General features: G+C 45.9%; 1 protein-coding gene across 10 annotated transcripts in view; it reads right to left on the reverse strand.

Annotated features, from left to right (window-relative positions):
* LOC115545331 (focal adhesion kinase 1) overlaps positions 1-27,441 on the reverse strand; it is a 54,956-nt gene that overhangs the window by 22,512 nt on the left and 5,003 nt on the right. For 6 of the 10 annotated variants that reach the window (XM_030358362.1, XM_030358358.1, XM_030358359.1 and 3 more), the window contains exons 2-23: positions 27,162-27,188; positions 19,628-19,917; positions 17,668-17,834; positions 15,374-15,461; positions 14,443-14,522; positions 14,249-14,311; positions 14,038-14,092; positions 13,423-13,563; positions 13,166-13,243; positions 11,732-11,839; positions 11,450-11,567; positions 11,108-11,144; positions 10,843-10,913; positions 7,601-7,657; positions 6,772-6,804; positions 5,732-5,829; positions 5,197-5,281; positions 4,265-4,365; positions 3,711-3,826; positions 3,103-3,203; positions 2,766-2,855; positions 2,364-2,568 (exon numbers count right to left, since the gene is read on the reverse strand). In XM_030358362.1, the coding sequence (XP_030214222.1) occupies positions 2,364-2,568; positions 2,766-2,855; positions 3,103-3,203; positions 3,711-3,826; positions 4,265-4,365; positions 5,197-5,281; positions 5,732-5,829; positions 6,772-6,804; positions 7,601-7,657; positions 10,843-10,913; positions 11,108-11,144; positions 11,450-11,567; positions 11,732-11,839; positions 13,166-13,243; positions 13,423-13,563; positions 14,038-14,092; positions 14,249-14,311; positions 14,443-14,522; positions 15,374-15,461; positions 17,668-17,834; positions 19,628-19,917; positions 27,162-27,188 (2,209 nt within the window). The remainder of the gene's footprint in view (positions 1-2,363; positions 2,569-2,765; positions 2,856-3,102; positions 3,204-3,710; positions 3,827-4,264; positions 4,366-5,196; positions 5,282-5,731; positions 5,830-6,771; positions 6,805-7,600; positions 7,658-10,842; positions 10,914-11,107; positions 11,145-11,449; positions 11,568-11,731; positions 11,840-13,165; positions 13,244-13,422; positions 13,564-14,037; positions 14,093-14,248; positions 14,312-14,442; positions 14,523-15,373; positions 15,462-17,667; positions 17,835-19,627; positions 19,918-27,161; positions 27,189-27,441) is intronic. The other 4 variants (XM_030358360.1, XM_030358366.1, XM_030358365.1 and 1 more) reach the window with 2 other exon arrangements.

Below are 27,441 nucleotides of genomic sequence, written 5' to 3' on the forward strand. Positions count from 1 at the left end.
TCATTGGCTAGTTCCTCCCAGACACCGAGAGGTGTTCTGTCCGACTAATTGTGAAATAAGTGCCCCCATTTACAGGTATCCCTGAATAAATATTGTTGCTACAACGGAAGGAGTGGCAAGCCTCATCTCGCCCTGAAGCGCGATTCTTTAGATATATTCTAACCCGAATGAATATCCGTGACACACGCTGAGGAGAAACTGGGAATGCTGGGAATAATCCCTGTCTGCGTTATGTTTACTAAGGTGTGAAGCAAACCCCACGCACTATAACATAACAGGGTATTTTATCAATCCCAGACGGTATATTCAGGGCCGCTAGTGGTATTGCTGCGTCATAAAGATTTGTCAGGACACGAGGCAGCCGAAAACTAAACCCTACGTTTTACAGACAGCCGTTTAAGCCAGGGAGATAAATCTGTGGACCCTGAGGATGATATATGGAGGTGGGGTGGGTTCCCTAGCGTTGCAACGCACCATGAAGGGCACGACACTCTGGAACCAGACGAGCCGAAAGGTTCATGTTAACACCAAAACAATTGCACAATTGCAACCAAAGACTGTATAGATGTAGTAGTCTTCGGACAAGAGTGAAATACAGCAGGCGTTCTTATTATACTACAAACCGATAGAGTAACAAAATTGTAAGATGAAATATTATGAAGAAACTAGACATGTGCATTTTCTGAATATATTGCATGTGGGCAAAGGTCATGAGCGCAATATTCCTTGAGTATGCTGAAATGCTAATGGTAGCCAGGCTAATGACCCTGGGCCGCTTCGAAACAGACTTGTGATTGGTCTAATATCAGGGCTGGTCGTTCTGGTTTGAATATGAGTTATGGTGCTGCCTGTCGCCGAAGCGTTCCTTTACTTTCTGGAGGCCTGCTTACGGGCGGTTTCTATACAGGCAACTTTGATAACTATCAGTCCCTCCAGAAAAACGCAATTATGCGATCGCATAATTCAACGCATATTCAGCCAAAGTCTGCATATTCATGCAGGGGCCGCATTTTTTCAAATATGCCGCACGTGCATGATTTCAAGTGCTTGCATGATTTCATAATCCCTGCATTTTCGTTGCAAAAAAGTCACATATATCTAAGCAGAAAGTTGAAGAATTTTGCGTTTACTTTACACAAGAGCAGCCATTTCCCCCTGTTATTATGCGACGTGAACGCCATCTAAAAGCTGCATTTTTCACAATTTCCCGCATTTTCCGCAAGTTCCCGCAATTTTTGCAAGTTCCCGCAATTTCATCGCATAAAATGGCATAAATATGCCGCATATTTCATCGCATTTTTTAAGAAAACGTGCCGCATAATCAAGGGTTTTTGGCCGCAACAAACACAAAAAAACGCCGCGTTTTTCTAGAGGGACTGATCTATATATCGATTCTCCATCTGCCTTTATTTGTTCAGGGAGGCTCATCGAGGTAAGGCACCTCTTTTGCGAGAGAGACCCGATAGGGCCGGCCCCATCACCCATCGATCTGCTCTCAGTCTGGGGAGCCCCAGCCGGGCGAGGACACACTGCACCCGTTTGTATCGAGTTCCCAGTCATTCAGGGTTAAGTGAGTGAGCACGGCAGCAGTACCACACCGTCCGACCCCACGCGCTCCCTGTGCTACTCAGTGTTGAGCACAAGGTCTCGCTCCGTTCACGGACATGCCCCCCTCTACCTCCAGGATCAACTCACTCCCCAGACCGCCTCAGGTACCCCCCCGTTCAGCATCCGCGCACACACTCCCCAAACCCAAAAGGACCAAGCTCCACACCGTGGGGGATCGGGCCTTCTCCGCTGCGGCCCCTACACTGTGGGTCACCCTCCCTGACCACTTGAGGGCCCCCAACAGACTGCAGCTGCTTTTAAACCAAACCTAAAAACCTACTTTTTTTAAAAAAGCACTTTGCCAAATTTTCTTTTATAGGTTCTCTTTTTTAAACCATTTTTTGGTCATTTTGAATTGTTGTAATTGCTTTTATTCTCATTGATTTTATTTGCACTTCTCTGCAGCACTTTGAGATTCTAGTAATATGAAGTGCCGTACAAATGCAAGTGTAAATGGACTGCCTTAATGCATCGCTTTTCTACCCAGTGGCCGCCCAAAGCGCTTTACAATACTGCCTCACATTCACCCATTCACACACACATTCACACACCCATTCACACACCGACGCCGGCGGAGTCAGCCACGCAAGGCGACAGCCAGCTCGTCGAGAGCAGTTGGGGTTCAGGTGCCTTTCCCAAGGGCACCTCGACACTCAAGCTAGGAGGAGCCGGGGATCGAACCCGCAGCCTTCAGGTCACCAGCTTCTCCTGAGCTTCTGCCGCCCAAAATAGAATCGCATTTGCGGTTGTCCTACCTGAGCTGGGCCTTGAGCTCGGTGAAGCGGGGCCTCTTGCCGGGGTCGTACGACCAGCACTTGGTCATCAGACTGTACAGCGTGGGCGGGCACTGGGGGGGCATGGCCAGACGCTCGCCATTCTCTATCCGGCCAATCACGTCGTTGTTCTTCACGCCCTGGAAGGGCTTGATGCCGTACATGAGGATCTCCCACATGCACACGCCTGAGGAGGGGAGGGGGGAGAGGGGGGGGGGGGGGAGACAAAGCTCAAGACATATCGATTCGTTCAGCAGCACCAACACAAAGTAAGACTAATGCAACACACGCTATTGGTGGAGATCTTAAACACGAGATGTATCCATTGTCATCTTTAAAGGAGTATTTACTGCATGTGAACCGCAGGAAGTGGGAGCAGCTTACCGAACATCCAGACATCACTGGCCGACGTGAACCTCCTGAAGTTAATGGACTCTGGTGCCATCCATTTAATAGGCAGTTTACCTTTGGAAGCTGGGAGACGGGAGAATAGCACAATAGATCATCTCTTAAGACTGTGATTGAGTGCGTGTGTGTGCAGTGTGTTTGCATTGTGCGCGTGTGTGTGTGTTTGCATTGTGTGCGTGTGTGTGTGCGCATTGTGCGTGCGTTTGTGGGTTGTGTGCGCGTTGTGCGCGTGTGTTTGTGTTGTGCGTGTGTGTTTGTGGCGTGCGGTGTGTGTATTTTTGCGTGTGAGTGTGTGTGTGTGCTGAATCGTCACCTTTGTAGTAAGAGCTGTCCTCCATGTATCTGGACAAACCAAAGTCTCCCAGCTTCACGCAGTCTATAGTGGAAACCAGAACGTTCCGCGCTGCAATGTCCCTGCAGCAGAGGAAGGAAGGAAGGACGCAAGGAAAGCAGGAACAAGGAGAGAAACAAGGGAATAGAGGAATAGATAGGAACAACACTGTTTCAGTATGAGGAAACAAATCATCATCTTTCTTTCAGTCTAACAAACTGCTTTAAGTGGTAGAATCCCCGAATGGCGTCAAAACACAGTAGGTTTCTGCCATCTGCAATAATCACACATATTCAAAATGTAATGTTTATCTGTTTGAATTTTATCTCACTTGTTGGACACCACAGCGCTAATATAAAAGCAATAACTGACAACTATGTCATTTAAGCTCTCCATTCAACCAAGGCAAGGTTTGGACCAGGATCAACCCGAATCACTACTCTGTATCCTAATCTAAATCAAGTTGTTTTAGGGTTTGGCTCTCCTTTAACAAGGCGATTGTTAAAAGGTGTGTGTGTGTGTGTGTGTGTGTGTGTGTGTGTGTGTGTGTGTGTGTGTGTGTGTGTGTGTGTGTGTGTGTGTGTGTTTACCTGTGTACAAAACGCTTGCTCTCCAGATAGGCCAGGGCTAAGCTGAGCTGGTAGGAGTACAGGATGAGAGTGGCCAGGTCCAGACTGTACTTCCTCACCTGCAGGAAGGACCGCAGCTGGAGGGAGGGAGGGAGAGAGAAGAGAGAGCGAAAGAGAGCGAGAGAGAGAGAGGTAGAGGGAGAGAGAGAGAGAGAGAGAGAGAGAGAGAGAGAGAGAGAGAGAGAGAGAGAGAGAGAGAGAGAGAGAGAGAGAGAGAGAGAGAGAGAGAGAGAGAGAGAGAGAGAGAGAGAGAGAGAGAGAGAGAGAGAGAGAGAGAGAGAGAGAGGGCAAGAGCGAGAGCGAGAGCGAGAGAGAGAGAGAGAGAGAGCGAGGGCAAGAGCGAGAGAAAGAGAGAGAAAGAAAAAGAGCCAGAGCCAGAGCCAGAGCGAGAGGGAGAAAGAGACCGAGAAAGAGAATAGGGAATAGGTTCAAAACATCCCTTATGCAGACAACACTGAGACACAAAGGCCTTTCCCCCGGAGCCCGGCCCGGACGGGAGAAGGCGGGCTCCTCACCTCCCCCAGGGTGCAGAGCTCCATGATGATCCACACGGGGTTGTCCGTGATCACGCCCATCAGCTTGACGATGTGAGGGTGGTCGAACTGCCGCATGGTTACTGGGGAGGACCGAGGTGGGGGAGGAAGAAAGAGACAGGGAGATCAAGACGTCGCAGTTACACCGAGCCCAAGAGCAACGGCATGTTTCCCTTTGTGTTGTACGGCAGGGACTCTTAATCTAACTGAGGGTAGGTAGAGGTAGCTCCCCCTAGTGGTGGTAAGGTTTGGTGCATCAGTATTCATAATTCGATTTTTTTTTTTTGAGCATTGCCTTAAAGATGTACGTTGACAATTCAATGTATTCAATGGAGGAATATATGCAAGGGGGAAAGGAACGCCCTTACAGACAAACTTAATGATTTGTGTTTCGCGCGTTACAGATACACACTACCAATCAAACCAACAGCGCGACAGCAGGGGAGTAGGTCTTGGCGATATTGCTTGAAAATTAAATATCAGATTTCTTCATACCAAACCCGATTATCGATTTTTTATCGTTTTGTTTTTTTTCCATAAATGAAAAATATTAATATTTTTTAAGTTTGGGTTTTATTTGAAGAATAGCAATGATTAAAAAAAGCAAAATAAATAACACACATCTCCCACTTTGCTGCGTGCCTCAGTTTAAGATGTTGGAATAAATGTGTTGTGCTGCTGCTTTTGGTTGCAACAGACTTGAAGCAATCTCTACACACTCACTTTTTTCAGTGCATGCTGCCATGTTGATATTCTACTTATTTTCTTCCAACCCAAAAAAATAAAGTTCATATTTCTTATATTTTTGTAACAATGTCTTTTTTTTTTTTTTGTCTTTTTTTTTATCGTCCTAAAGCATAAATTCGAATTACGGTTAAAAATCGAATCATCGCCCAGCTCTACAGGGAACTCACAAGCTTCCTGGAGGAACTTCTCCCGGACGCTGTCCGACGTGGAGTTCTTACACGTCTTCACGGCCACCGACAGAGCTGGGTTGTCCTGGAAAAACCCAAACATACGATAAGAGACACCTCCAGAAACTCTCAAAACTGCCACCTTGGTCGCATGCATCATCTCCATGACAACGCTCCAACGGCAAATCGTCTTGCTAACGGAACGGGAAAATATGATGGCAGACGATTTGGTCTTTTGGTCATCTGAATGTAGGCAAGGCAAGGCAACTTTATTTATAAAGCACTTTTCCTACACAAGCAGACTCAAAGTGCTTCACGTATAAACATTCTCATACAATAAAATAAAATAATAGTTAAGTAAAAGAAAACATATGCAAAGAAATGAGTAAAATAGAAAGTGCAATGTATTTAAGATCAGATCAACAGTCTCTTTGGTACCCACGTCGGGACTCCAACCCGACCTAAAGGAACTTGGTACTTTCTCTGGGACTCCAACCCGGATTCTAGTCAATGTAGAATAAAACCATCTGCCTACCGGGCTGACGTAGACGCCCTGGTGCACGTCCCCAAACTGTCCCTCTCCTATGCAGCGTCCCAGCTCGATGCAGTCCCGGAGGATCTCGTAGTCCCGCGCTGGGGGAGGAAAACCACACACAGGTGCACGCACACAGAACGTTTAATTACAAGAACCCGCCACTAGAGGTCACTCACACACACACACACACACACACACACACACACACACACACACACACACACACACACACACACACACACACACACACACACACACACACACACACACACACACACACACTTAAACCAAGCTTCACAGCAGGGGAATGGAACATACGGTATTTGTGTGCAGGTGGATTTTGTGGGCCTGATCTAAGAGAATGAGTTCGGGGCACTCCTGCTCTGGAAAGCTTGGTTGATCAGCCAGGGCTAGACCTGACGGCATGCGACACTAACACAAAGCAAACCGCAGCCAGTCATGCCGCGTGGACCGAGGACGCACAACAGCCTCGAAAGCACACAATGGACATGGTTCACAAGGAAGTTGCACTTTTATCGCTTTATCTGTTTCTCTACATGTTCTTTCACCCTTTCGAAGGCCACAGATGAACCAATTGGATCTAGCTTTGGTCCTTAAACCAAGGCCGACCATGGCCATCTTGGCTCAGAAATTACAAACAACATATTGCCGATTCAATATGTTGTTTCGAGTGATTACAGAAGGCGGTCGTCCTAATGGTCGTACAGTACCTATGTTTTTGACGGTGCGTGGCTATTTAATCCTGTACTCGCACACAACAGAGGTCGGTCCCTCTTGGAGGGTACAGAACAGGTGGCACTACCAATACCCTTGTTTTGGAACAACCACAGTATTCACCAAATGACCGACAACACATCGACAAAGAAGGGGGGAAAAAATATGGAGGGGAACGTAGAAGATAGGAGAGAGAGTTGTAATTCACAGGAACAGGCAAAACGGGAAAAAAAAGGAAATAAAAAACAATAGTCACAACCACCAAATCAAACTGGCATCACAATGTAACCAGAAGTTCCACGTACTCTGATCGTTACCTTGTTCTAGTCCATAGTATTCTGGCAGAGAAGGGTCAACAGCATAAAACACAAACAACTAACAGTCAGTTCATAGATCAATGGAACAGAATTGAAGATGGCCTCCATTCGGCCACTATCAGCACTTTCATTCTAAATCCCATAATAAACAGCCGGGAGTCCTGTCTTCTACCACTGAATATCCAAAACGGTTAAAACAGGCCATGTACATTTTTCAGCAATGTTGATCAGTGTATTTCATCAATATGGATGGATATTGATTGTAAACGACCTCACTACACACTGAATCCAAATAAGGCATCCATGCCCATGTTTGGTCAGGAGGAATGACAATAAGGTTGTTTTGGGTGATATTTCCCATCGACACAGCGTTGGAGGGGACTCCAGGGGCGATTCAAACACGCCACTAGTCATGTGACTTGCGGAGGCAGCGGACGCACCCCTGAACTATCTGAGTGGAATGTGTGGCTGAATGTAGCTCCATCCCTAGATTCCTCTGCTGCTGCTGTCTCTACCATCGCATAGTGGTTCATGAATAGTGAAATGGTTCAATTGTCTATTGAGACCCCCCCCCCCCGTGCGCTCGCTTTCCTCTTTCTCATGAGCGTTGCGATTTACATATGAGGCATGAGCAGCCATGAACGTTTATGAGGAAACAGACTTCATCAGTCACATCGCCAAGGCAACAGCTATCTGTCAGCAACATGACGCCATGGTAGATATGATAACACGGGTGTGTGTGTGTGTGTGTGTGTGTGTGTGTGTGTGTGTGTGTGTGTGTGTGTGTGTGTGTTCGTGTGTGTGTTCGTGGACTCACTGGACGGCATGGTGTAGGTGTCCTCTTCATCGATGATCTCAGCATAGTCGTCTGTTTCTAAAGGCAGGGAGAGAGCAAAAAAGATCGGATTAGACAGAATTCCACGTTTCACAGTTTCCACTGAGCCGCGAAGCAGGTGGGGGCCAGGCCAAGCATCTTAAAAAAAAAACGATATCAACCACGCACACCTAGTTCCCTTTTGAACATTCTCATGCCCCTGATTTGCCGTAGATCTTTGTATTTCTTAACCCGCTCGCAAATCAACTCATCCTCCTATCTGGTGCGACACCACTGCCCTGTGAACCCCTTCTCTGGCGGAGAGGGCGTTCAACTGTCCCGAGGCATGGAACCAAAAGACGGCCGGGTGTAAAAGGACACAGAGTGAGCGACACACTTGTGTGTACCTTCCGAAGAAGCCTGTGGCCGTGATCAGACTCTAAAACATGCACGCATGCATAAGCCCGAATCATGAGCAAGCGGAATGCAACAGCGACACAGGGTCAGTGCTTGGTCAGAGTGAGACGTCACAGGAAGGATGGACGGGTGAGAGAGTGACAAGAGAGAGGGATAGAGAGGAAGGGAGGGGGAAGAGACAGAGAAAGGGGGAGGGATGGAAGGTCAGCATCATGGGTAAAAGGGGAAGTGAGATGACAAGCAGGAAGGAGGGACAAAGCAATACGGTCTTTGCAGGAATTAAGAAAGAAGCTAGAGGAAGTATGCCAGGGAAACAAGTGTCGTCGGGGCCAGCCAAATAAGCCGAGAGGGACAGACACAGACAGGAGGTCTGTCTGTGTCTCTACATACTACACAGCCTTTGTGAGCTTGCGTCCATCTGGTTGGGATCAACCACTAGGCAGAAAAGTTCATACTCATATTTTGGATTAATTTGTAATTCCCTGAGTTGTAGACATCGGTATTTTTATTGATCCACAGCATAATCATGGACATTAATAACCCGGTTCCTAGTAATGATTGATCACTCTAAGACACTAAAACGGATTAAGGGTTTGGCTTGCACTCTAGTCGTGTGATAACAGGAACGCCCGCCTGCATAATGCAATAGTCTCCTTAAGGATTACCACAGGTGGAAAACATACTCAGAATTTCATCAGACTACAAGTGTTGGCCATTCAGGCACCCATTGCAGTCCTAACCATTTCTGGAAAGAAGGATCCCTCACTCTGTGTTGCAAATCGAGATTTCTTCCTTGTTTATTAAGGGAGGTTTCCTTTTCTCTTCCTTCCTCGTTTCAATATATATAGCATGTAAAGCCCTTTGAGGGCCATCCAAATTAAATTGAGTGGCCCCTGACTTAGTAGTTTCCTCTCTGCTTCAAGCTTCTAAGGGAGCAGGGAAGCACACTTGATTACTTGGAACAAGCCGGAACCAGCAGCTTCTTTAAAAAGGAAGACCGTGCGTAAAGCCGGTCTGAATCAATCAAAGACCGAACAAAACCAAAATTAATTGGTTTTCTTCGAGGGCAATTGTGACCGTCGCTGATGAGTGGAATCCCATTATGCTGTTTACATTGCCACTAAGATAATCACACTGTTGCCTGGAGCGGGCTATAACGGGATTACTCATGGCTATTAATACACTTATCTTTCTCAGAAGAAACTCAACACATTCTCAGATCCCCCCCCCTCGCAAGTCGCCAACATGAGGAAGGTTCCTGACCTTTAGATGGCAGCAAACATACAAAAGTAGTCTAGTGTGTAGTGAGCTTTTCAACAGCCACACACACACACACGCACACGCACACGCACGCACGCACGCACGCACGCACGCACGCACGGACACACACACGCACGGACACACACTTAAGTGGGTGTGTGAAGTTAACAGAGGGCACCAAATCAGACAGGAATAGGGATCACAAGCTGTGCCATTTAAGTGTCACTGTTGACAAGCAAATGCGTTTCCTGGAATTACCGTCGCCACTAGTATGTCCTGCAGAGGCTGAAGCAGCATGCACCAACGAATGACAGACAGAAGGGAGAGGGTTGAGAGGTGATGCGTGAGAGAAAAAGAGAGATTATTGGTAGTTAGAATATTATGGTGGATGGACTGGAATTTGTTCAGTACAATAAGAACTGAAATATGTCTAGAAGAGGATGATCTTTACATAATCCTTGACTGAAAGTATTTCATAATGCTTTAAGTACCCCCTCCCTAACAGACAAATGATGTTGCATGGATCTATTCCATTGTCAGGATTGGAATGTGTATGTGAGGCCGTTATTTATTTATAACTTTCACCTTCCATGCAGAAAAATAGGATAAACGGAAGACAATGAGGTTATAAAAAGCTCTGCCAGTCTGGAATATAAATTACCCAGTAGTTTTCAACAAAGAACCACTTTGAGCCTATTCTGTGTCCAGACTGTCACACTCAGTTGACAGTGAGTCAGTCCCTCCACTAAGACATCTGGCCAGAGAAGAGCTCTTCACTTCTGGAACAGACACAGCTTTATTTGGAAATAGCCCTACGCACCACACACACACACACACACACACACACACACACACACACACACACACACACACACACACACACACACACACACACACACACACACACACACACACACACACACACACACACACACACCATATGAGCCCTTTAATTGATTCTTAAACATCAGTGTCACAAACACATACCATCTTTCGACCGTGGTATTTCGAGTGACACGTACCGGAATGAAGAAGACTACGGAAGAGTGAAGAGCATGAAATCCACTACGATCATGGTGCACGCACAAACAAACAACGCCTTGAGAGAGCAGTAAATAACCCAGAGTTCATCTGTAGACTTTATAGCCGTCCAGCTCCACATAGTTTCCGGTTATTGCGTGTGATTATATTGGCCCTTATAAACAGAGGTGCAACAAAAGGGGCAACTCAGGGTGTACATCATCATAAGTTAATTACGGGTCAGTGCCCCACAATTAAGATCATAAGTGAAACATTATCATGAAGGTCTGCTTGTTTTGTGCTCGCTAACTAACAGCAGCTCGTTCTGACGGCTGGCTTTTAAATGGCCGACTGCTGATTTAGGGAACAGTTGACTGCCTGAGAATTGATCTTTGACTCGTCTTCCTCCATTAACCGGCTACGGTCCTCTGCTAATGCGCCGGGGGCGTGTAGTGAGAGTGGACGCCTGCCCTTGTAGATCACCAGCGGGGCGGGCTGGATGGATGGATGGATGGAGCGAGCGGTACGGGGGTGTGCTCTGTATTTACCCGAGACGCACACCGCTCTGGTCCTCACTCCGTCCATCCGCTTCTCCATGCGTTTCTCATGGTTGGACACTCTGCCGGAGGAAACCAGTGACCGGTTAATACACATTCATATTTCCGGTTGTCCATGTTGACAGCTCGAAAAATAAAGAACATTTGTTGGCTAGTGCAAATTTGCCAAAAACATATTTTAATTTCTTTTACATATTGATTATTTTTAATAATAATTTGAGGTCCATTTATTTTAAACATGTCTTTAATTACTTACTTGGGGTTGGGGATTGAAGGTAGGGCTCTGTCCCCCTCTGAAACAGGGATCAACACAGAAATCAGAAGGTGGACAGACGAAGTTCCCAGCAGTTTTACTACAGTGTAGCTCCACTCAGCAGCACAGCACAAAGAAACCGTTACATAAACGTCTTGAATGACCTTATCTCCGATAGTCCCCACATGTCTCGCGTGCTGACTCTTCAGGGTGCAGCGGTGTGTGTGTGTGTGTGTGTGTGTGTGTGTGTGTGTGTGTGTGTGTGTGTGTGTGTGTGTGTGTGTGTGTGTGTGTGTGTGTGTGTGTGTGTGTGTGTGTGTGTGTGTGTGTGTGTGTGTCTCCTACCTTTTTGGACCCTGACGATGAAGGAGTGAGACAGAGAGGAGACCAGCCGACAGTAGCCGTCAATGAGGTCCGCCATGTTTTCTGCTGTGGTCAGCGACGTGGTGGTGACTATGAGAGGCTGACACACACACACACACACACACACACACACACACACACACACACACAAAAGAAGAACTGAGGTGAAAAGAGATCCTCTCCTTAAATAGCAACAATGCGTCGTCAAGTTAGTAACACATTTGTGTATGTGTGTGCGTGTGGTGTGCGTGTGTGTGTGTTTACTTCCGGTGCCCCCGCTACGATTAGCTGCAGCATGCCCTTGCGGTCCTTCTCCTCCATGGCCGAGTACTGTATGGACTGTACCTGGGTGAAGTTAGCGAGGTGGGTAGGCTAAAGGGGGAGAGACACAGAGAGGTCATACGGAGAGAGAGAGAGAGAGAGAGAGAGAGAGAGAGAGAGAGAGAGAGAGAGAGAGAGAGAGAGAGAGAGAGAGAGAGAGAGAGAGAGAGAGAGAGAGAGAGAGAGAGAGAGAGAGAGAGAGAGAGAGAGAGAGAGAGAGAGAGAGAGAGAGAGAGAGAGAGAGAGAGAGAGAGAGAGAGAGAGAGAGAGAGAGAGAGGAAAACCCCGGATATCCACAAAGCAAAACTGCTTTACCATTTCGGCATTTTTTTTTTTTTTAAATACTACCAAAGTGGTAACTTAATCACAATGAAAACCTTCAAAGGATTTCAGCTAGGGTATACTCTGGAAGATCAGAATAGTTCAGTTAATAAGGAAATATCTAAATTAATAAGTTAGAGATGGGTGTGTTCAGACATACAGTTAGAAATGATAAGGTTGTTGGTATGTTTGATGTGGATGTTGAGTTAAAGTACCAGGTTACCCCTGGCTAGGTTTTGACCGGTCCAGGTCAGGACACAGATGGAGAAATGTCGGCATTACATAAGGACAACATGGCTAGAAACGAGCCATTGAGGCAAGCTCATTGGCACCAGTAGAGGGCAGCAGCATCACCACCGAATCCCACGCTATGCTCGCGACGACGTCATACATCAGAACAGAATGATTTCCAGCTGAATGCGGATGCTGACATCAGAGAGCCCTGGAGTGATGCAGCCGCATGCGTGCCGCAGAGAGGACGCAGAGAGCGAGTGACCGCCAAGAGCCCTGAACCAGCCTCAAGGCTGGCTTCCAAACCGGGCTCGGAAGCCAGCTCTGGTATTGCATCAGGTCTGTTTTATCCCCATAGAGACTCACCAAACACACACACACACACACACACACACACACACACAGACACACACACACACACACACACACACACACACACACACACACACACACACACACCGCTTTCAGACAATTTAGATTGAGTTTAAAACCACTCTTAATATTGAGGTTTCGGTGTTCGTTTTTGGTTTGCCTCAGAGATTTCAGTTGGGAACGCCCGGGAAGCATCCCTTCACTGCTTTCTGTACTAGAGCACAAGTTTCCCCGCCGACTCTCTCGCTCGGGTAACTCCTAGCTCTACAAAACCAACGAAGAGTGCGTGCACACACTCACACACGCCCCCATTATAACCATCGCTGGATGGTATAGCTCTGCTGTTCCTTTAAGCAACCAACGAGTCAAGGACACATACACACACACAGCTGCGGCTTCCCCGACACATTAGTTTGTCGGCTCAGCATAGGGCGCACAAGGACGGACACTCACCATTGAACCCTTATCTGTGAGGTAGCTGATTCCTTCTTCTGGGCCGATGGCCAACTCTACTGATATGACCCAGCTAGACTGAAAAGAGGGAAAATAAAGTGATTAGGAATAAACTAGGGGAAATAAGAAGCATCATATACTTAAGCGGCATCATTTTTCCTTTTCAAAGTATGTCCTTGCGGCCCCTATAGCCTCCTTGCGGCAATGGCAACTGGCCAATAACCAAGGAGGGAAAAGGAGGAATTGTGTTCCCTTACCCCCAAAGCACATTTGAAGCACTCTTTGTCGAAGCGGTAGATGGGAGAGAGAATCTCAAAGAACATGTGGATGCTCTGCTCGTCGTTGAGGTTGGCAAACTGCTTGAAGGTCTGCTGGATTTGTTTCCTCAGCGTTTTGGCCTGGGAACGATGCAGAAGAAGGTGAGGTCGTTATGACTCGAGGACTCGGTCCGTTGGTGGGAATTAGGAATCCGGGGAAAAGGGGGCAAGCAGTGAAAATGACACTGAAAGGTCAAACCGAAATGGTCAAATACATTACAGCCAATCTATTATTCACACCAGTGCACACAAGCAGAGGAGAGTGGAACCTTGAAAATCCTTCTTCTTCTACCCCGAACACTCAGAGAACATTAGTGGGGAAAGACTTTGGTTGTATTTCATTGTTTATGGTTTATTTCTCTCATCGTTTGAAGTTCTTTCCCCCCCCCCCCCCCCCTCTACTTTTTTGGACACAACCAGTTCTGAAGAGCATTAAACATAGCATCCTTGGAATATAAGCTGAAGGCTTATTGGAAGTCGACAAGGGAATCTATGGCCTAATTGAGACGCATTGATTTGCAGCCAACCAAAGCCTTGTCTCGCTTCAGATCCTACCTTGAGAGATTCCAAGACGCTCTTGGGGAAAAACCTCCTTAAACCCACGTCCTTTCTGCAGGAAGGAATAAGCAAGAATAATCCTTTTACAAAGATACATAAAATGGTCCACTATGGTTTTCCCTTTCACTGCAATATGCAATATGACAAAAAGCAGATGTTACATTTTGCTGTAGGTGACATAAACAGTTTAATAGTAATCCGAACTTACTCAAGAAGTTCGTAGTTTGACTTTTTATCGAGGGCGTTTCCGGGCATCTCTCTGAAGAACCTCCTGGTTAAACATAGAAGTGGCACAAGGTTAACCACAGAGGAACCAAGACATCTACTTTGACCGGCTGTGCGGGCGAACACAAGCTAACACAGACGTGGACGTGTGCTTGAGTCATTCATAAGACGGCAAACCTGATCTCTAAGCAGCCGAGTTTTAAAGCAACATCTTGATCCACGTGGTCGGCCAGCTGGAGCATGAAGTCGCTTTTCACCTGCGGGGTAGAGGGAGAAAAGGCTCAGGTTTCCTCCAATCAGCATGACTTCCCCTCTACGCCTTGATTGGTGGCTCATAACAACTGGAACACCAGGGCAGCCAATAGTATGCAATCTGGAGAGTTGATAGCCTCTGTAAAGTTCAATTTAAATTTATTCCATGATTTATTCTAAAAAAAAGCATATTCCTATTGAATAATGCAATCACTTGATCTCTGGTATTCTCTTGGAAATTTGGCATCACAAAATCGAATTTTATAATATGATACATTCACTTAACCTTTGCTATGACGTGCATTGAAATAATAATAACACACCCACCAATATAACGCAGGGATTGTTAGGATCCCAAGTCTGCGGCTCTATATATTTTAAATGTTTCCCCATCTCCACAATTTAAGTGATTTTACTTAGAGTAAACAAAACAGCAGTATGAAACAATGGAGAATAATAACTTTGTACGATTTACAATATGAGGACAAAATGGTCAAGTCAGTTGTACCTTTGAAACATTCATAATGTCTTTTTTTACGTGATTTGTTTTTGAAAAATCTTGACATTTTCATGTCATCGTTTTCACCTCTGATTCATTATCACACGCAGGTCCCATCACCAACAACTCTTTTAAAATATATTTCCAATGAACCTAACTAAAGTTTTTTTGTGTCAGCTGCTGTACTTATTGTGAGTCACTTTGGATACAGATAAAAGAGTCCACTTTTTGTACTAACACCCTGAGAGTAAATGTAAATGCAAGCATGACACAGCCCACTTATCCTCTAAAGCAGACAGCACGTCTATCAGTGCGGTCGGGGTATCTAGTTAGTGACAGCCAGGACTGGAAGCTCACCTGGTGGTAGAGGTAGTTAAGAGATGGTTTGTCTTCCGAGAAATGGCTGAGATAGCCTTTGGGGAGATACCTCATTCGCAACTCGTACCTGAAAACCACATATTGCAGTCACACATCGTACAAAAAAATGCAGAATAAACACACACAAATGTAAACACGCATTAATCAGACTTGAAAAGGCAATTCCCCAATGCTACCTAGCTTACTGCGGGTCTTAACACAGCCGACACCAAGCAACAGCTAGCGCGCTACGCCGCTCGTTAGCATACCAAGTAGCAGCGAAGACGTGATGCACCCCAGGAGAACATGTGGATTTACTCAAAGGTGTGTAGTCAGGTGGCTAGAATACTGACTTCCAATCTATTTATTTTGTATGCATCTCATACAATGCGCCTAACTACATATAGGATACATATACACACATATTTTCGAATACATGAATATACAAATGTCAGAGCTGGCCAAAGAGGCCCATTGCCGTCTGTATTCCCCTGGAAGGCAGCTTGTGTATGTGCAATATACAAAACATGTCGACCATGTTTTGGACCACATCGCCCGTCACAGCCGTATGACCGTATACAGCATCCCGACGAGTGTGCATTGTTAGGTAATGTGTTGTCACGGCTGTATCTAAACGACCAGAGTCCTGCCACTACAAAGCCCTAGCCTCCTAGTCACTGCTTTATCCGAGGCCGGTTAGATAGCACAGCACAGGGAATTAGGGCTCAGTCAGAGAGCGCATGAATTAAACATTCTGTGTTCCCTCCAAGCGCACAAGAAAGAGAGGGAAGAAGAGAGAGAGAGAGAGAGAGAGAGAGAGAGAGAGAGAGAGAGAGAGAGAGAGAGAGAGAGAGAGAGAGAGAGCAAGAGAGAGGGAAAGAGACAGAAAACGAGAGAGCGCGCGCGAGAGAGAGAGTGAGAGATAAATAGAGGAGAGAGAGAGAGAGAAAACTGAACGGGAGGGAGGGGAATACATCAAAAATGATGTGTGTGAGAAGATCAAAAGGAAAGCGTGTGAGGGGGAGTGTGTGATGAAAAATGTATGCAGATGGTGACACAATTTGAAAGAGTTTATCCACGCATCGGAGTAAAGGAAAGAGACAGGAACAGGAAGAGGTAGGGAGAGAGAGGGACAGAGAATGAGAGAGAGAAACCAAAATAGAGAAAGACAGAGACAAAGAGAGAGAGAGCAAGAGACGGAGAGAGAGTAAGACAGAGAGACAGAGAATGAGAGAAACCAAAAGAGAGAAAGACAGAGAGAGAGGCCGAGAGAGAAAGACAGAGAGAGAGACAGGGACAGAGAATGAGAGAGAGAAACCAAAGGGAGAAAGACAGAGACAGAGAGAGAGAGACAGAGATTGACAGAGAGAGTAAGACAGAGACAGAGACAGAGAGAGAGAGAAACTAAATGAGAGAAAGACAAGAGACAGAGAGAGAGATAGAGACAGAGAGGGAGAGAGAGAAATACAGAGACAGAAACAGAGAGAGAAAGAGAGAGAGCAAGAGACAAACCGAGGTAGAGACATCCATCCATCCACCAATCCATCCTTCCTTTCCCCTCAGGGCTACAGCACCATTGTTCTAGCAACTCCTGTAGCTGTGTGTACGTGTCTCCTCCCCGTCAGCGTACACACAGCGACTCCCAGAGACCACAGCTGGCTGACTGGCAGATGGCCCTCATTTGGACAGCTCCAAACCCAAGACGAAGCCTTTTATAACAACCGGGGATTGCTCTGACAGAGCCATTTAGCCTCGTCACTGTCACGGATGTGACAGACACGCACGGTTCAGCTAGGGGACAGTGGATCTTCACAGCAGCAAATATGTGATGTGTATGAGGGCGGAATTTTAATGCAGGAATTAGCATAAGCCGTCTTTGATACTGGGGGCATTTATTCATTAATATGGATGATAAATGCGCAAAATGAGGGAAAAATTCATGTCGCATTAATTCTTTCCAAGAAAACTATTTACCATACTTTCCGAACCTGGGCTCAAAATACTGCCACACACACACACACACACACTAGGTTTTAACAAGCAAATACTAGAATGTTGCAGATGCACGTGCCATTACTTCGTAATTCTACTCTACATTTTCCGGTAAAGTCCCGCATAAGGGGACCGTAGTGGATTTAGTGGATATAATTGTCAGTAGCACAGCCGTTGTTGTCTTTTATTCTACTTCATTGACGTCCGTTGATGTAAAAGACAGACCGTCAAGAGAATGACACAACATCGACAAACTCTCTCCCACCACACCCACGACAAACACACGGGGGGTGACTCCGTACCTCCACTCCTCTTGGGGGTGCTGTTTCTCGTACTTCTCCCTGACGTGAGACACGCCCAGGTCGGGGTGCAGCCAGTGCATGGCGTCGGAGCGTAGGTGCGCGAGGCGGAGACCCAGCGAGGACACACAGCGCAGCTTGTGGATCTCAGCTATCTTCTGGATCACGCCCTGCGGACACGCCAGGGGGGAAATCATTAGGGATGCACCGAAATGAAACCGAAACCGAATATACTGAAACAGTTGGCCGAAAGCCATTTGTCTTTGTCTTGCTTTTCAATAAAAAAAAATCGATTACAAATTTTAAACAAAATATTTATTTAATACTGAACGTTTTCTAACATTCCAGCAGACCTTATAGCAAGAATTTAAGAACAATGCACCTGTAAATAAATGAGTTATGTACAGGTGCAATTATTATTATTTTTTTAATAAAAAATAAAAATGTTCGGTGTATTTCTTTCGTTCTTTTTACTCCTTCGGCCAAAACAAAAAATTATGTTTTGGGCCATTTTCGGCCGAACATTTTCGGTGGCATGAAGCCGGCCCTGTGAGCTGTTCCAACATGGCGGGCACCGACGCTGCCCTGGCCTATGTGGATGTTATTTGCACATCATCAGCATGCATTAGCAGCAGCAGATGTCTACTGCCACACTGCTGGTCACTGCAAAGAGCTGCCAGTTCGGCTGCGAGCGGCTGACACTTAGTGAATGTGATCGCCTCACATTGTCGTTCCGTGTTTTTCGAGTGAATTATGTATCTGTTATTTCACGTGGGCCGGGTATTGCACTCCTGACAATGTGGCACACAGCACTTTTAATATCAATATTCAGATTCAGCAAGGCAGCAGTCCATATGCTTAGCGGTGGCTTTCGTTCATCTGTTTCTAAACGCATGGGAGAGTCTTTTTGCAGCTCGAGACTGAATTGCAGTTTTGGATATGTGTGGTTACATTTTTATGGACTCCTATTACAACAAGCGAAAAACCCAGCTGATAAATCATCGCTTAAAACGATCTTGGAAAAGCGAGCAGCCACAGAGATACGGATAGATTTCACAGAGATTTGCTCACTGGTAGGTAAAATATATCCACTGCCGTCTCTTTTTGTTAATCAACCCACCCTAGCCACCCAGAAACATGTCTTATTTCTTACCACTAAGTTTTATCTAGAATGCAAGAGTGCTTATTTTAAATGGGATATGTAGTAAACTCGACGCTAATGTGTATTTGTGCATGTGGGAGTTCATAATTATAAGCGGGCCTCAGTCACACACTACTTTCGCTATGTGCTTTTATTATTGATAGTAGAGTGAGTGAGTGAGTGAGTGAGTGAGTGAGTGTCTGAGTGAGTGAGTGAGTGAGTGAGTGTCTGAGTGAGTGAGTGTCTGAGTGAGTGAGTGAGTGAGTGAGTGAGTGAGTGAGTGAGTGAGTGAGTGAGTGAGTGTCTGAGTGAGTGAGTGTCTGAGTGAGTGAGTGAGTGAGTGAGTGAGTGAGTGAGTGAGTGAGTGAGTGAGTGAGTGAGTGAGTGAGTGAGTGAGTGCATGCTTACGTGCGTGCGAACGTGCGTGCGTGCTTATGTGCGTGCTTATGTGCGTGCATTGGTGCGTGCATTGGTGCGTGCATTGGTGCGTGCATTGGTGCGTGCATTGGTGCGTGCGTGCGTGAGGTGCGTGCGTGAGGTGCGTGCGTGAGGTGCGTGCATGCATTGGTGCGTGCGTGCGTGAGGTGCGTGCGTGCACTGCGTGCGTGCGTGCGTGCATTGCGTGCGTGCGTGCGTGCGTGCGTGCATTGCGTGCGTGCATTGCGTGCGTGCGAGCATTGCGTGCGTGTGTGCGTGCGTGCGTGCATTGGTGCGTGCGTGCGTGCATTGGTGCGTGCGTGCGTGCGTGCGTGCGTGCATTGGTGCGTGCATTGGTGCGTGCGTGCATGCGTGCGTGCATGCGTGCGTGCGTGCGTGCCTCACCCTGACGTCCGTGGCATCCCCGTGCCTGATGTTGCTGGCCCAGGTGGAGGGCTCGCTGTTGGTCTCAAAGTAGTGGTAGATCTTCAGCACGCGGTCCATGGAGCCCACGGGCCGCTCCAGCGCCCCCGCCGGGCCGCCGCCGCCCCCCCCGGCGCCCACGCCGGTGGCGCCCGACCGGGACTTGACCCCGCAACCAGCGGCCGCTGAGTGGCTGCGGCCGGTCTCCAGGTAGGAGGACGACGCCATGTCAGACTTTGGGGTCTCCTTTGGGGCTAACTGGCCGTCATATTCTGGAGGGAGGGAGGGAGGGAGGGAAGGAGGGAGGGAGGAAGGGAGGGAGAGAGAGAGGGAGAGAGGGAGGGGGGGAGAGAGGGGGGGAGTAAGGGAGAGAGGGAGGGAGAGAGGGAGGGAGCGAGGGAGTGAGGGAGAGAGGGAGGGAAAAAGAGAGGGAGGGAGGGAGAGAGCTTTGAGCAGGGCGGGGCGATATGGCCTAAAAATAAAATCTCTGATTCTTATAAAACCAAACCTTGTTATCGATTTAAAAATATTTTCTTAAAAAAGAAATCGCCCTTACGCAAAAAAAACTATTAATCAGTCTCCTAACTCTAGGTTTGAGCAGTTCAAGTGCAAGGCGATCATGGTTATCTTTTCTTCCCCTGATGTTAGATGAAGTGAGATGTTCAATATTACATTGGAGCTTGGGGGGTTTCAGTAAATATAAATTAAATATATATCAAAACATAGCGATAAAGAAGGATCGTGGCATTTCAACATTTGCAGTATTTCCTCTCCAAAGAGTGAATCAGGGCACCTGGGATATGGTCCACCAGTGTTAAGCAAAAGTGCCAACTCCATCACCGCCCCTTGGCACAAAGCTACACTTTCCATTCTGCTGAATCATCGGGGTCAGCACGTATTAATGTTCTCCAAAACGTTCATTGAGCAATATTTATTTATATTCAAGCATTTGGTCATTTCTTGACTGGTGTGTGTGACCCACTTTTGGGGAAGGAATCACTCTTTCCCTTTCCCAAGCGTCACCATGATTACACACAATTTCTTCAGCGTTTCTTTCGTAGAGCTCAGAGTTAAGATGACGTGTCCTAATTTTAGAGATGAATGTAAATACTTCAAAATAAATATATCATAAATGTTGGTTAGCAACACAGTACTATTAGCAACCTGATAGTACTGTGTCCACCGAAAAACACTGCTGCTTTGTGCATTCCCACATGTCTTCCATTGTAATGTTTTCCAATGATGTTTTGTGTTAACTTGTGTTTACTAAATAAAACACACAGGGGCCAATGAGCAGCATCCTCGCCTTTTTCCTTCCGATGTTTCCCACTGGCCATGGCCTCCTTGCAGTAATAATTGTGTATAAACGAGGCGCTGGCACTACTTACTCAACCACTGCATGGGTATTTATGCATTTATTTCCAGTTTGCATACGAGAGTGTCGAAAGGGGTTGATGACATTGAAGTGGCACGCCTCAAGTCAAAGGATGGGACTGTTCTAAGCGACCTAAAGTAAGCATCTACCATTAAGCATCTACCATTCCATGATGGGAAAACACTCCCAAGACCAAAAGCTTATTTCCCCATATGCTTTAAATATTGGCATCCCGTGCATACTAACTATTATAGAACGCTAGGTTATGAAGCACCTACTACCCCATGAGTACTGGAGGGTAACAAGTGTTGCACCTGGTGTTAAGTAGTGATCTGAATCGAATTCTGGTCAATCAACATAATCAACATTTGATCAACATAGCAATAGCTGTGATACCCGCTTGGCAGACTGAGAGGAAGACGGTACAGAATACCAAGACCATCGCGTGGGGGGGGGGGGGTCTGAGTCAGCGCTTTACCCGTGTGACCTACGGACAGGCCTTCAAAGGCAAAGCGACATGCACACGGGATCGCACACCGCAGCTGGGAGAGGAAACAGGGGTGCTACATATCCAGAAACCCAGCTCAGCATCGGCCCTCGAGGGGAACTCACTGTAACAATAGTAGAGTGTCTGTGTGTCTGTGTCTGTGTGTGCGTGTGCGTGTGCGTGTGTGTCTCTGTGTGTGTCTGTGTGTGTGCGTGCGTATCTCTCTCTGTGTGTGCTTGTGTCTCTGTGTGTGTGTGTGTGTGTGTGTGTGTGTGTGTGTGTCTCTGTGTGTGTCTCTGTGTGTGTCTCTGTGTGTGTGTCTCTGTGTGTGTGTGTGTCTCTGTGTGTGTGTGTCTGTGTGTGTGTGTGTGTGTGTGTGTGTGTGTGTGTGTGTGTGTGTGTGTGTGTGTGTGTGTGTGTGTGTGTGTGTGTGTGTGTGTGTGTGTGTGTGTGTGTGTGTGTGTGTGTGTGTGTGCGCGCGCGCGCTCCTAGTTATTAATTGACTCTTAGGTCCACTAGTTTGGTTTCACCTCTGTGTAAAGTTCATGTGAAAGTCTACCCGTTCTGCCCTCATAGCCTTCATCCTAACCTATGGAATATCATTAACTGTGCCAAGCTTAATGTAATGTCAGTGATCATACCGGCTACATTAGCAGTAATATTGATAACACACATTCATACAAATATTAAATATTATCAAATAATATGGAGATAGTTTAAACCAATTTTACTCCCATATTCTGTTACAATTGTGATTCTACGATAAGTTGAATATTGAACATACCAGTTAAACCAACAAACTCATTCTCATATGTAAAAGTACCCATTTACTGTTGTGTTAAAAGGAAATAGGTTATTTTACATCAAGCTTATTGACTAATTCATAGGCAACTGTAAATGTAAATACTAGTAAATGACTGCCCAACAATTGGTTATTGAATTCATATAACCTTGAGACGGTTCTCTTAATACTGAGAAACATACGGTGTGTAAAGTATCTTATTTTACGTAATGCTATTATGGATTGGGGCATTATATAGTACAAGGCACAAGTAAATCACATGACAGCTGGGCAGGTGCTGTAATGTACCGCATACCAACATTCCTAGGTACTGTGGTAGAGAAGTATTTGGTGTTAAAACATGCATGCACGCTTCCTAAATATAAGTATTCTCAAATCCAAAGCCAGTCACTGTAGGAAAAGGAAGTTTCATTGATTTAAGATTTGTGACTATCACACTGCATCTTGTGGATTGGTTATCACAAACGCTTTGTCTCGAACGAAAACTTTAAGGCATTTCCTGTCTTAGAAGTGCATTTAGGACATGGATGCTCGCTTTGTTCTGTTATTTCAGCCTAATTCCCTGTATAGATACAAATTGATCTATTAGCATCTAATGTACTTACATTAGGCTGTTAACTAGGATAAAATAATTGCCTGTGCTTTGAAGTTGGATCCCATCTATTTACTCCAACACCATTACATAAACAATGAGACGCATAGAGAAGAGCTGTAATCTGTAAGCTTACTATAAGCCTATTAAATGCATACAGTGCTTAAGCATAAATAACTGAGCAGCCTAGAATGTGAACCATTAATACAGAAGTAGTACTACTTTAGAGACACACTACTTTAGAGCTACACAGTTGTCATAACAATATCCCAATCCAAGTCTAGTTTTGTAGACTGCATTGTTAAAAGTAAAGATGAAAGAGGCGCACAAAATATGGAACAGATTAAAGTGTAATCAAAAAAGCGAAATCATACAACGTGGTCTGAACCTTTACTTGTGGAAAAAGTGATTATTACAATTGTAGTTACTTATTGGTGCCAAGAACCTGGAACTAATTTTAGCCAATCAAGCCTGCGGTTCCACTTTAGTGGCTGTTATTCCTTCAACTGGCCAGGAATTCAGGGGAATACCGGTCCGAATACTGCATTGTTATGACATCCATAAACCTCTTGGAGACACCACCCCAGCCGTTAAAAAACAAATCTTAGTCTGCATCGTATTGTTGTGAAGCTTCCAAGTATCAAATCAGATCCACAAGCAAATGTCAATCAGGGGGCACGTTAAGGGGGCCAGTCCAATGGCCCTCCCGACTACCCCCTCCCCTCCGTAGGGCTCCCTCGGCTGACACTGAGCATGTTCAACTGCTGAAGACTGGCTCTGCCCTGGCGTCACGCCTGTGGAGATGCAGTATCTAGCTGGTATCTAGGTTACTGAGGGGTTAGCGCAACCCCACAGGGGAAAGCCTCAACATCTCGCTCCCTCTCTCTGGTCCCTCCAGCCCTTCCCTGATTTGCCTCTCCCACATTGCACCACTTCCTTCTTTCTTCCATTCCTGCTATGCGTGCTCCATCACTCGGCTCGAAGTGGGCATCTGAAGAGGCTAGAAGCTTCACGGCGTGGGGTTTGAATGCGGTAAATGTTGTCTTTTGTTTTGTCACGTTTGTTTGCTATTTTGACGTTTATTTGCTATTTTGACACATTGAAGATGTCAAGTCTGTTCCAGAAAGCCAGAGAGAAAGAAACTAAATCAGCAGATGTCATAGGTCACCATGGGTAAGGTTGGCAACCAACAGCTAAAACATCCGCTAATTACTACAGTACTGTACATAGATGATACTATCAACATATCATTCTGACTATTCTCTCATGGAATGTTGTTTGTGTTACACCGTATGTGACAAAAATACATTGTGGCACTTATGCAATACACTAGTATTGCATAAACGCAACGCACTGTAGAGACATCCTCCCTGAAGGCATACATAAATGGATTAAGGGTTCACTCATGAACCAAGTTGAACAAATTGGTTTGAAGAGATCCCGATTAAAAGCACGGCAAAAAAACAATTGAGGAAACTGTTTAAAATAAAAGTCCCTCAGCAAAAGTAAACGCTAGTATTGTTTTTTTCATGCTAAAAGCAACCAAGTATTTGATATTCTTATCGTAGTACGTCATAAAAGTGGGATGAATACGTACTTGCCAGGGGGTGCTGGTCATAGATGCATGCCCCTTTGCTCCAACAGAGCGGGATACAGCCCCTGCCCTCCATGGGTTCTGCAGGACAAGCTGTCCCGGGGCTAGCCACGAGGCCCAGACACTATAGCCCCACTCAAACAGCCGCATAAGCCAAGGATTTGGTGATTGCTGACCAGGCCAGCCAAAAAAAACGTTGGCCCACCACACATAATGCAGTGGTAGGAGTCCAGATAGTCACACCGAGCGATGCAGTTCAGTTGTTTAGTCCGCAAAGCCCCCCTAAATGTTCTTAGAAAAAGTTGTCTTAGAAAAATCCAAAAGTTGATAGCCTATGTTTCAGAAAGTCGTTTGAAATGGGCTGCAGATTAATGTCCAGAACATGTCCCATATCCCAGGGAAGAATTATGCCAGTGGAGCATCCTGGGCAGAGAGTTAGAAGACTTAACTCTAACTCTCGTCTGTAAAATAACTTTGGTTGTGAAGGAAATACGCCATCCAATAGACAAGGATGTAGGTTTTACACTAACGGTTTTACCAACCCAAGTTATTTCCGTTCAGAAAACGAAAGCAAGTCAGTAATCAGCGTTAAACTGATAAACCCATGTCAACAAACTTCGATATCAGGACTCTCAAGGAGCCAAGGTCTATTTAAACGCCTACACATCTTCCAAGCAAGCACGAGTAATCAATCCTTTTCATCAATCCATTATTTCCAAAAATCTGAATTTGAATAACGAGGCATTGAGTAAAGCACAGTTCCGCTAAGCCTCAGTAGAGCAATGACCGTACACCTTGTTATCAAGCGGGACCTTACAAACTGTGGACAACAGTACAGCCACTTCCCGAGGAGTAGTCGGGTCCAACAGATATATTGCAAAAACTCATGCTGTTTAAAACCCGAAGGTAGGACGGACGCACGAGAAGAAACACGCTCACTGCTACAAATCAATAGTCTGGATTCCAGTCATTTTTCCGCAAGAAAAAAGTAAGCCAATCGCTTTTATGGCAAAGTCCAGGGTCTTTTCCCTTTTGGTCAGACCACCGTTTGAGCACCGTAACAGTCCAGGGGATATGGTAATTCCATTCTGTAATAGCAGAAAGTTGCCCTGCGGAGGCAGTTAAAGCAATGAATGTAAGGCTAAGAAAAGAGGATTAGGGTAGAGAGGCAGGGAAATGTAGGACAAGACGGGGTGTGTGAAAGTAGAGCACGGCCATGCAGGAATACATGGAAGGAAAGGGGTAACAGAGAGGCAGATGACAAAAGGAAGACTTCTAAAAATAGGCAGGAAAGGTCACTCGCAAAAAGAGACGAATCGACGGAAAGCGAGGACTCAAAAACATTTCGAGCGAAGCCAAAGAGATCGCCGGCGATGAAAAGATGACAGCGAAACCGAGCGACGACAGAATCAGGGACCCCATGGAGAGGGGCACTGCGCAGCAACACCTCTGGAGCTTTTCCCACAATGCTCTCTGCCTACAGACGCAAACCAGGTCACGACAGGTATCTGATGTCAGAAGGGTGGTCGAGAAAGAGATCTCTCCAGGAGAGACGACCGAGGAAAAGGAAGAAAAACGAAAGCGAGAGACACAAAGCGAGGCGCTACAAGAGGACTGATGACTCCAGAAATAATACGTAGGACGGCACAAACACTGCAGTAATTCCATCCCCACAGAGTCGATCGGTGGCTGGCGTGACTGCCTGGCCGTCCTTTGCAGCAGCGCGTCACGTCTCAAAACACAACATCCGTGACCAGTGCACGACAGCCACATGTGCACATTTCCTCTGTGACTTAACAATGAGCACAGGAGCGCCAGGGAGACAGAATGTGTGCGTGTTATGTGTAGGAGCGAGTTGATTATTTATTTATTATCGTGCCAGCAGTAGTAAGGAACCTGGTTATGATTTTGTACTAAATGTAAAATATGTAAAGCAACTGGGCCATTCAAGGAAAATCAGCAGCCTTTAGTCCTCTAGCAATAGGATAATCGTGAGATAGGGGCAGCGACTAAGAAAGGAGATCGATGGGTGGCCTTCAACTTGTCATATAGCAGCGATCAGATAGTTAGTGACTTTATGCTATCATCATCATGTAACTTTTTCTGTATAAACGATCCACATTTAATCCATAACAGTTCTATTGGAGTAGCCTTGGGCATTATTTGTAGCACTCCTGGGTTCTAAGAAGACAAAACCCAAACATCTCTCTCTCTCTCTCTCTCTCTCTCTCTCTCTCTCTCTCTCTCTCTCTCTCTCTCTCTCTCTCTCTCTCTCTCTCTCTCTCTCTCTCTCTCTCTCTCTCTCTCTCTCTCTCTCTCTCTCTCTCTCTCTCTCTCTCTCACTCCCAGACCCTCGCTAAGGCCAGGTGATATGGAACAAACTAACCATAGCCATGGAAAAGGTTTTAAATGACGTCACCAACTCAGTTACCAGATAACAGTCATCCATTGATAGGTGTACTACAAGAGTTACCAGTCAAGACTCATCGCAAGCTACCCAGTTACATACATTCTCTATCGTATTGGTAACGTGGAAGGAACTATGTGCATGATGTGACTCCGTTCACAAAATTGGAAAAATTACATGCATTGCGACATTGAATTAATCATATATGCTTAATGTATTCATAGAAACATTTGAGAAAACGTTCAAGAAAAGAACTCACCACCAGCATACGATATCCTGGAAAGATCTAGAGAGAGAAGAAACATGTGATTAAAATTACAGAAAAGCCACACATCTCAAAAGACTCAATAAGCCTAAATGAATAGGGAACTGGGTTGACTGCCCTAACCATAAGCCATAGAAGAGCAATGATCCTGAACACTTGTTCTCCATACCAAACATAATGCATTATTTTAAATAACATTGTTCTGATGTTATTTTCCACTTCACACTCATCTTAGACTGTCCTTGTTTTCCACTCTCTGGCACTTAATTAAGTT

This window comes from Gadus morhua, chromosome 6, assembly GCF_902167405.1.
Source record: "Gadus morhua chromosome 6, gadMor3.0, whole genome shotgun sequence".
NCBI lineage: Eukaryota > Metazoa > Chordata > Actinopteri > Gadiformes > Gadidae > Gadus > Gadus morhua.